This window comes from Haplochromis burtoni, unplaced genomic scaffold (assembly GCF_018398535.1).
Source record: "Haplochromis burtoni strain Fernald_Lab_line unplaced genomic scaffold, NCSU_Asbu1 Contig_323, whole genome shotgun sequence".
Lineage (NCBI taxonomy): Eukaryota > Metazoa > Chordata > Actinopteri > Cichliformes > Cichlidae > Haplochromis > Haplochromis burtoni.
Genome location: NW_024582684.1, coordinates 71809 through 82656, shown reverse-complemented (window position 1 = coordinate 82656; position 10848 = coordinate 71809). Strand labels below are relative to the sequence as shown.

At 40.8% G+C, this 10848-nt stretch overlaps 1 protein-coding gene across 1 annotated transcript; it reads right to left on the bottom strand.

The window, feature by feature from the left end:
- Window positions 1–499: 499 nt before the first annotated feature.
- smc2 (structural maintenance of chromosomes 2) lies at window positions 500–10072 on the bottom strand. Its single transcript, XM_005941884.2, has 25 exons — window positions 9733–10072; window positions 9014–9163; window positions 8803–8925; window positions 8673–8711; window positions 8476–8586; window positions 8338–8382; window positions 7985–8218; window positions 7645–7794; window positions 7327–7560; window positions 7009–7168; window positions 6771–6888; window positions 5390–5528; window positions 5164–5283; window positions 4816–5020; window positions 4520–4655; window positions 4163–4287; window positions 3875–4068; window positions 3579–3722; window positions 3020–3094; window positions 2688–2807; window positions 2352–2552; window positions 2150–2266; window positions 1315–1475; window positions 1082–1229; window positions 500–940 (listed from the first exon to the last, which is right to left on the bottom strand). Exons 1-25 carry the CDS (start codon window positions 9898–9900, stop codon window positions 764–766), a joined length of 3594 nt encoding a protein of 1197 aa, XP_005941946.1. The 5' UTR covers window positions 9901–10072; the 3' UTR covers window positions 500–763.
- Window positions 10073–10848: the final 776 nt, after the last annotated feature.

Below are 10848 nucleotides of genomic sequence, written 5' to 3'. Positions count from 1 at the left end.
TTCAGCCTCAGTGGAAGGCACTAGGAACAAACGCACTCAATGAGCGTAACTCCTCGTAAGGCAAAACACCTTATGATTAGCTTTTTTTTTTTTATGCTGATATCAGCCTGCTATGGTGTCACTAATGTCTAGGGCAGGGGTGGGGGAACTCCAGGTCTCAAGGGCCGGTGTCCTGCAGGTTGTAAATGTGACCTTGATCCAAAACAGCTTATTTAAATGGATAAATTTGCCCCTTAACATGTCCTGAAGAGGCCTGGTAATGAACTAATCATTTGATTCAGTTGTGTTGACCCAGGGTGATATCTAACACATGCAGGTCACCTTGAGGCCTGGAGTTCCCATCCCCCTGTCGTAGGGTTTTGTATCGAAAAAGATTAAAGTGTGTCGTACGGTTTTCTCTGTGCCCTTTTATATCACATATTACTCAATATGGTTGAGTAACAAATTGAATTATGTACTCCCTCCCTTTCATGGGAGAACTAACAAGACCAGACAAAAATGCATTTATTCCTTTATTTACTAAAATATAAACTGCACATAAATCAGATGACAGGAAGCAGGGGAACGTGAACCACAAAAGAGAAAGGATAAATAAGGACAGTTCGGACAAAATAAAGCTCGTTATTGTTTGAAATGCAAAGATGTAAACAAAGAAAGAAGAACACATGAGATAAAGACAAAACTCTTATTAACCAATACCTCCTTAGGTTATGTTACAAGGTTTTTAGATGACATAATGTGCGATGAAATTTCAGTGCAATGATTAGCTGATGAGCTGTTTGCTCCTCTTCTCTTTCTGTGATGGCTTTTCTTGGATTTTCTTGGGGTCGCTCTGGCTGAGCGCGGTCCGCGTCACTGTGGACATGCCGTCGACAAACTTCGTCTTGAATAGGACGTTGGCGTTTGTGAACATGCCGTCCTTTAGTGACACGACCACAAACTGCAAAGACAATAAAAATCAAAAGGTTTGGAAAAACTTTACCCATTAACTTGGTTTAAAAGAGGAATAATGGTTTACGGTATTTCACGGCAGGAAGTGTATTCTGCGAAATAAAGTGAAAACCTTCATGCTTTAACTTACCTGAGAGTGTCTAAAATGCGTCCGCAGCATCTGCCCAATATTTTGTGTGTGAGACAGATCCAGAGCAGCATCCACTTCATCTAAGATGTAGATGGGAGCGGGTTTGAACAGCAGCATGGCCAGGATGAGAGACAGGGCCACCAGTGATCTGAAAACAGACACAACTTATTTACAGTATTGTTTAGGTGCAATCGAAGTGACACTAAAAGGCCATACTGAATGAGGTTACTCACCTTTGCCCACCACTGAGCTCTGTGAGGTTCTCCTTCCAGGTGTTACCCAAGGCCACTTTGAACTCGAGGCCCTCCAGGACACCGCAGCCCTGCGGAGGAGCCAGCTTTGCTGTGGCTCCTGGCAACAGGGTGGAGAAGATGGAGCCAAAGTCCTTGTTTACCTACAGTGAGAGATAATGGGCAATAAATTAATTAATTTAAATTAATTATTCTAAAGTTAAACAAAAAAGGAACAACCAAAAGCCAGTATCTGAAATGCCACAACTACAGGATACTAAGAAACAAACAAAGAAAACTACACCAACAAGACGGGAAGGAGGCAATGATCTATGTGTCGTATGGAGGCAGAAAAAGAAACTAAGAAGTGCATGTGACTCCTGTAAAACAGGCAGCCAACCTGCTTTCTTCTTAATGGCCACCAGGGGGCAAAACCTATAGAAGCCTGATGTGATTCTTGGCTCAGTCACCCGTTTTGGATCAGACTGAATAAAATGTTAGGATGACTAAATATACAAAAATGACCTGAGTGTAAGAAAGGAGGATTACCTAACATATGTACAGTTTCACTGTCTGACCTCATTTTAAAGATGGGGTGGTGACACTCTTCATACAGCCTATGATCCTAACACCTTTTTATATTCATAGTGACTGAAACCTGTTAGAGAAAGACGCAGAAGTGGCTGCTGCACAAAATAAGTCCTGTTCACTGACATTACTGATTTATACCATCCACAGATATTAGATTTATTGAAAATCCTGCAATGGTAAGTTTAAAACAAAGCAAGGTGACTATAAGTAAAGGAGAAAGAATAAATAAAGGTGCTGAGAAGTATACCTTCTGCCACGCCACGTTAAGAGCCTCGTTTTTCTTTTGGTCCAGCTCCTCAATTGTCTGCAAAATCTTTGCCTTGTCGTTCTCCACAATCCTCTTCTTCTTCATCAGATCATTGTACTGCAGAAGGGAATGATGTTACATGGAGGAACAGACAGTAGCTGAGGCCTTTGAGTTACAAATATACTTTTTCGTCCCTCCTCACCCTTTCCTCTGCCTCGTTCAGCATATTCATAGCCCTCTTGTTAACGTTCCTCTCTAGCTTGCTGGTGGTCTCCTCCAGCTTCTTGAGCCGCTGGCCTGCTTCACGCGGGTTGTTGGTCTTGAAATCATAAGAAGTGTTCGGCTGACCGAAAAAGTGGCGCTCTGAATTGATCCAGTCGTGCTCCTCCAGCATCCGAGTCACCTGAGAGATGGAAACGTGTTTATGATGCTCAAGTCATACGAGAAAAGATGAAACTCACTCCAATCTTCTGGATCAAGACAACATTAAGTGTTACTGCAGTGGGAGGACTGTGGGCTAATGAGAGTTTGCGTGTACCTTGTCAGCAGCATCCTGGCTGTCTTTGCGGTGTTTGCTGATGTTATGTTCCAGCTCCTTGATCTTCAGCTGGACCTCATTGTTTTGTTCTCTGAGCTTATTGGCCTCAGTGGACTTTGTCTGGAGGGTTGAGATGGACAAACAATTCAGTTAATCAGTCATATCTGAAAGTTCTAACCAGTTGTGAAGCTCTCAGTGCTGAGGAGTGTGAAATGTTTTAAAATGTTTGAGTCAGAAACTGAAACTGTTGCAGTTACAACAACAATCCTCCTGTGGAAGGCTTGTAACATTATTTAATTAATAAATATATATAGATGTATAGATAGATATACCTTGAGCGCTTTGTCTTGTGACACAATCACTTCCTTCTGTTTGGCCAGCTCCTCCTGGGCTTTACGCACTGCCTCCTACATTACAACAGAAAAAATAAATTAGGAAAGCATTTGGATACTTAAATTTATAAACATCACATTTGATGGTGTTTTTTGTTTTGTTTTTTTTTACATAGAAAGATGGCACATGCTCAGCCCAATAATCCACAAGAGAAAAACTATAATTCATAATGAGGACCAAAACAACTACATGGAAACCCTGTAACAGCCTAATTAAAGTTGTCAGACTTTTACTTAAAAGATCTGAGTTAATAATCGACTGGGAAGAGCTTAACAAAAGAAGGAGAGTCCAGTCGCCCTCTTTTTCAAGCTCTTAAGACTGTCATGACCTGGATGACTGAGAACCCACACAGACAAATTGATTGTGATAAATCATAACACTTTTGAAGTTCACGTGAACGAGTTCCACCCCTGGAGTGGAGCAGTAATAAACTCATCTAAGTCTATTTGCCAAAAGACTTCTGGGAGCTACTTTGCATGTTCAAAATGGCCCAAATACCTTGTTTTGGGATACAGTGCAAGCCATGCTGTCAATCTGCTCCTGGATGGCCTTCATCGCCTCGTCTACAGCCTGAATCTGCTGCTCGTAGCCAGCCTGCTCCCTCTGCAGCTCCTCCAGCTCCAGGGCCACAGCATCAGCCTCCTGCAAACATGAGCAAAGAAAGAGTTAAATAAATAATAAATAAAACACAAAACAGACAGACACACACTGGCTGACTAAAATTCTGGCTAAAATTAAAAATATATTATTGTATATTGTAGCAATTATTCAAAGCAGTCAAAAGTTCATTTAACCTGCTGCTTCTGCTTCAGCTTCTTGTTGAAGGCATCGGCTTTGGCCTTGGCTGTATTGAGTTTCTGCTGGGCAGCTTTCAGCTCCTTCTCCCTCTCAGCTTCAGCATTCTTCATCTTGTTCTCCAGCACCTTGTATTTCTCTTCAGCCCGCTTTTGCACCTCCTTAGTAACACGCAACGTCTCCTCACTCTCCTCTGGATTAACAAACAGCACATTTGATCACGTTAGAAAACACAAAATGCAGACTGGATGGTTTTTTGTTGCCCCACGTATTTTGATTTCTCTGACCAATTGCTTTGCGCAGCCTCTCCAGCTCCTCTTGCTGCTGGTGGAAGGAGCTCTGCTGCACCTTGGCCTGCAGAATCTGTTCTTCCTCCACCTTCAGTTCATACTGCTGCTTCAGCTGACGATACCTGCAAGAGAGAGAGAGAGAGAAGTGTGGTGAAAAAAACAAGGAAATGTACCAGGGTAGGTGAGAAAACATGCTGGCAGCTACATCACAGTGTGTTTCTGTTGTGTTTTTTTCCACTGCTTTTAAATACTAAACGGCGTTGTGGTGCATTAAATCTTAAAAACAAGGTTTTTAAGAGTTTTACTGTAAACAGTTAAAACATGGGCATATTTTGTGTGTTTGCATGTACATACTTCTCAGCGGTTCCCTTCAGGCTGGCCAGTTGCCGTTCAGTATCCTGAAGTTGGGCCTCCTTTTCATTCAGGTTGTCCTGAACCTCCTTCACCTCCTTCAGGCTGGACAGAACTGATGCAGACTGGGAGCGAGCACCTGAGAGGAGGAAAAAAAGCCAGGTTTACTTTTTGAGTGCTTGAGTGAGTTCAAATAAAACCATCGCTGCAGGTAAAATGTTCAAAGTCATCATAAAACAGTGGCAACAAAATCCAATAAATAACACATGACAGAGCACACACGTCCTCCTTGCTCTCACCTCCACTCAGAGTTCCCTGTGGGTCAAAGATGTCTCCACCGAGTGTGACTGTCTTGGTCATCACCTGCTTATCGAAAGCCACTTTTTTGGCATTGTCCAGAGTGTCGCACACCAGTGTGGCGCCAAACACATACTCCATGGCTTTACGTAGGTCAGACTCATAACCGACTAAGGACAGAGCTGTGTGAACATTGTCCACTCCAACCTGGATGAAGATAAGACAGAAAGAATGCAATAAGAGTCAATGGTAAGTTTCAGTAAACAGGGGAAAAAAAAAAAAATAATTAAGTGCACTTTTACAACTTCTCCAAACATTTTCAAACCCAAACACTCAGAAGATTCTCTCACCAGGTTCTTGGCAGCGTTGATCACTCTGTCATTAAGTGTCTTTGCAGAGATCTTGTTCAGGGGAATGATGGTGTACCTTCGCTGCAGCTCTCCCTTCTCTAGCAACTTTTTGCCTGTCACCTACAAAAAACCAAAAATCAATAACTTCAGTTATGCCGTCCCACTGATCTGTGAATGAAAATAAATAAATAAATAAACAACACACAGACTGGTTACACACACCTACCTCTGTGTCAACAACAATGTTATAAAGCCGTCCTCCTGCCACGACCTCCAGCGCTGTTGAATAGGAGATGTCGCTGACTGTGATCAGGTTAGCTAGAAGCCCCTTCACTTTGCTGCGGTCCCATCCTCGCTCAGGGTCCCTAAAGAGGGACATTAAAAACAACATTAACCTCCAAGGACCTGGCGTCCACATATGTGGACATCACATTTTGGGTTGTCTAGAGCAAAATACTAAATTTTGCTCTAAAGGGCCTGATATCCACTTACGAGGACATTATACTGCCACTGTTCTATCAAAATTTAAAACGAATGTCCTCAGATGTGGCTCTCGTTGTTCTTAGAAACAAAAATCAGGTAAAAAAAAAATATATTCAGGTATTTCTTTGTTTTTACATTCATTGGGTCCCAATATGCCCAAATATCAATGAGAAATTAAAAATGCATGCCATGAAAGAGTTCAGGTCTTAGGAGGTTAACACACCTGAGTTCATTAAGTAGTGTTCCCTCTGTGTTCCCTCCCTCTGAAAACACATAAACCCTGTTTTTCAAGGAATGATTTAATCTCTAATGATTTTTTTAAAATCCCGTTTTCGAGCATTGATTTTTTCATATTTTGTTTGGCCAAAGTCTTTAAGATAAGTATACTGAAGAAATTTGATGAAGTTATCAATTAACAGAGTTGGAATAATTGGAAATTATAATTACCGAATATATTCTGAGGTAGCTAAGAGATTATTGAAATACATATTTCTTATGTATTTTTCATTTTAAATTTTCCACACAGTGTCTCTTTCCTGCCTTTCAAAAGAGAGGATGTGATTCATTTGTTCGTTTATTCTTATAAATTAAATTTTGGGCTTTATTGGGGATTTATCCCAACATCATAACTGCAAACCGCTTTCAAACCCTACGACCCAGATATGTAACTACATGTTGTGATGACACACTCCAGAACTATTATCATTGGACTGTTCAGTACTGTGGGCGTGTGCACGCACACACCAATAACAACAACTGACCACAGAGAGTGGGGACCCAGGAGGGAAAAGAAATGTCCTAGCATTTTATTAGCTTGTGTCCTCTGGCACCACATAAAAACCTATATATATATCTGCCATCATATCAATATATTAACAAATGGCTAAGACTCCCCTTCACAGGTACAATACAACAAAGCTAAAAGGTGAGGGAACTGTCAGCCAAGTGTGCAAAGGAATACAAGTTTATAAAAATAAATAAATATACACACCTCTACATTTCTAACATGAAACAGTTTCTCAGTGCTCCTTTTGAATTTTTTTTAATACTTCCCTAATTAGAAAATCATTAAATGTCTTTATAACATTAGATGTGGTATAATTTGATGAGATCTGAGTTCTTACTTGTAATCAAAGCGCAGGTTGGGGAAACGTGACATAAGACGCTCATGCGTCTCTTTAAGTTTAGTTATCTCTCTGGACAGCTGCCTTCTTTTTTCCAGCAGACTTTCTTCCTTCCCATCTGCAGAAGGACATAAAAAACCCTCCTATTAGTACACAGGTTTATACAGAAAAGGCACCTCATACGTGAGTGCATGTGACTCCTGTTTAAACAAATACATAAATAATCATGAATTAGTACCTTCGTAGTTGAGCTTGGCTAGCTCAGCCTCTAGTTTCTCCCTGCTGTTTTTGACAGCTTTCAGAGTGTCCTGGTCTTTTTTGTAGCCACTGTCCATCTTTTTCACCTCTGCTTGTTTGGTCTTCAGCTCAGCCTGGGCATGCTTAAGCGTCATTTGGGCCTGAGCATAAATAAGGAAGAAAAAATAGATGGTTGGAAATTCATGATAAAATAAGAATTCAGGGAATACGGTCAGTGAAAAAAACCTTTTCCAGTCACAGAAGCATATACGTGTAATCAGCCTTCTGCAAAAATATTTATTCTCAAAGCAAGATTCACCTGCTTGGCCTCTGTATCTGCTTTGCTTATGTCATTCTTGCAGGCCATCATCTGGCCTGCGAGTGTGGCTTCCTCTCCATCCTCGTTGGTAGAAAGACCTGCAGACACAGCTTTGAAATGCTGCTCAGCTGCCTCGAGGGCAGCGCTGTCATTCTTTCCTTCCTCCTGCAGAGCCTGAAGCTGCTTGGTCAACACAGAAACCTCCTTTTCCTTCACCACAAGCATTTTCTTGTCCTGCAGATCAAGGAAAACAACAGTTTGAATAAATGATTCAGATGTACAGATTGCCCTTGTTTGCAAGATTTATCAATCCATTACCTCTTCCATGTTCTTTACAAGCTCCTTCCTCTTCTTGGTTTCATCTTTGAGATTTGATTTTTTTAAGTCAAGTGCACTCTGAGCTTTGGCGTCCACACGCTGAACATCAGCTAGAGCCTCCTCAAGAGACTTTAATACTCCATTTACTTCCTACAGACGAGCAGATTGATACGGATTACTTTGCTGCAGTTTGATTAAAACATACAGAGGATGGACCTATAGCATACAAATTATTTTAAAGACTTCAACAAAAGGTACTGCAAAATCTGCCCACTATTATATAAAAAAAAAAAAATCAAATTGTGAAAAATCGCTCCCTTTCTTCCCCAGTGTAAAGTACCTGGTCTTTTTTCTTTTGCAGCTCCTGAATCTGGGCTGTGAGCTCCTGGACTTTGCTCTCGTTCTCTGCCATGCTGGCTTGCATCTTGGCGATGTTGTCCTGCATCACTTTTAGATTCTCTGCTGACTTCAGCTTGGTCTCCTCTGCACACACAAACAGCCAGGCCACATACAGCCGCGACAAGTGCTGGATCTCACGCATCAGCTTCTGGTATTCCAGGTATGATGATCGTTCCTGTGGACAGAGGAAGGTTAAGAAATGGATATTACAACAATAAAAACAAAAAGAACACAGGCTTCACAGGTTGAACCTGTGGAGAGAGATAGTCGGTTCAAATCTTAATGCCAAACTACCTCCTGCAGTTTCTGCATGGTTGGAGTGATTTCCTCATCCAAAATCTGAAAGAGCAAACACAACAAATGGTTTGCTTCAGCAGCAGTTTGCTGACGAACAAGTATAGAAAGTGATATAGTCAGAGTGAATTAACATACAGTCTGAATCTCCTTCAGCTTGGCCTCTTTCTTCTCAATGGTCTTCTGAGCACTAATCTTTTTACATTCATACATCCTGGTACCTGCTGCTTCCTCGATCATGGCAAGGATCTGAAAGAAGAGAAGTATTCAATATTAGAAGTCCTAAGAAGGGAGGGAAATAAGTGTCCTCCTAATGGGCAAAGTGTTTGTCTTACCTCTGGTGGTTTCATATTCAGAACTTTGGTGATCCTCCCCTAATGTATTAAAACAAAAGGAAAATCTTTGAATGGGGTGACAGATCATATCCATTTACAACCACAACTACACCGCTGACACAAGACTGACCTGCATGATGAGGAAATGTGGGTTGTTGACATTAAGACCAACAGAGCAGAATAAGTCCTGCACGCGAGTGTTGTTGGCATTGACTCCATTGATGAGATACTTGTTCCTGCCACCAATTACCACCTAAAAAAAAAAAGTATATGCATGTTAATACAAGGACTGCATAATAACCCTAAAGCCAGAGAGTTTCCTCCTTTATTTCTTTCCCCACCTGTCTCGTAACAGTGATCTCATCATGTGTTTCAAACCCCAGAGGACTCTGGCTTTTGTTGGAGTTGTCAAAGGTAATGGACACAGTGGCCTTTGTGATGCCACCCTGTCCGTTCTTGTACACCAAGTCCTGGAGGTTGGAGGCTCGCACCTGTCAGGTGAGATGAAACAAAAAAGGATGCAAATTTTGAATGAGAAACAACTACACATGCTTCTTACTTAGTTAACCTCAGTTCAGGGTCACTGCACTTTCGTATTATTCAACAGTTGTTCTTCATATTTTGTTTCTCACTTTTGTGGCAGTTCAGTTTGACCTGAGTCAGTTTTCAGAAAGGATATGTTTATTTTATTATTTTTTGTCACTTGCTATGAGAGAACAATATTGTTATAAACAAATCGTGACGGCTATTTACTTCCAGTCATGAAGCGACCGCAGTCTCAAAGTGTCGATGCCTTCTTATGCTTACTCTATTGACAGCTTCTACGAAACTACAACTAGATGTATTTCTTGTATTCATACTTCATTTTATTTTTAAATTTGTTTCGCAAAATACAGTAGTTTTCAGCACTATAACAATTTGTGACTTTCGCTTGTTACTGAGAGGAATACAACCACTGCCATTATCAAACTCAACAAAAACTCTAAGTAATCAAATCTAAACAACTGTAACACTGGATTTGATAGCTTTTAAGCTAGTTTACGGACAACAGCACACTTACATGGGTGAGATTTGAAATACCCAAAAGGAAACATATCGAGTCCAAAATATTGGACTTGCCGCTGCCGTTCAATCCTGTGATGGCGTTGAAGAGTGGGTCAAAGCCGTTGATCTCCGTCCTTTGCGCGTAGGACTTGAATCCTTCGATAATAATAGACTTGATGTACATCTTTCGGGTTTCCTCTCTCAGCTGATTCCGGAGGCAAGATTTGTTACAGCCAGGTGACAAACCACCACCTTAAACGGAAAACACCAAATATTAGCCCCGTGTTTACAACCAACAACTGGGAAACAGCTTCTTCTCTCCTCTAACTTGAATTTTGGCGGCAGGCGTGCAGACCCTGAGCCGCGAGTGCGTGTGTCCGTTGTGTGCCGGAAACAAAACAAATAAACCTAACTATATTAAAAAATATGCAGACACACAACAAGTACATTATAATGATGCAATTTTAAAATAAATAAACGTCAATGTAAAATCAAAGAAACGACGATTCTTAAATATTTATTGCGATATATATTTATTTTCGTCAGGCAACTTCTAAGGCAACTAAAACTCTGAGACGCGCACACACACGCGCGCGCGCCACCTGTAGATACGAATATGAAGTACAAGTGCATTTAGTAAAATCGTCCCAAGTCAACCTGGCCGGTCGAGAAAATACTGCATAATACTAAAAATAGTTTTAGTTAATAAAGATAGTTTAATGATGCTAGATATTAAATGTTTCTTTATATAAAATCTGAAATATTAAATGAAATTGAAAAACCTGTCACTTAGAAGCGCTATGAGGTATGACTGTTAAATAACGAAAAGTAGCTCCTCTTGCTAAAAGCATTGACTAGAAGTTATAGCCTTGAATTCAAATACTAATTACACCCACGGTTATTTAACCTATGTAACTATTGTGCAAAAGTCTTGACCCACCCCTAATTTCTTTATCTTTTGCTTCCAAGCAGCCAGAACTTCTTGTAATTGTAATAAAATGCCAAAGATAACACAGTTGAACAGGCATGAAGTAATATTTTCTGATTCACCTATTAACTGAAACCTTTGCAGGTCTTGGCATGTGTGTGTGTGTGTGTGTGTGTGTGTGTGTGTGTGTGTGTGTGTGTGTGT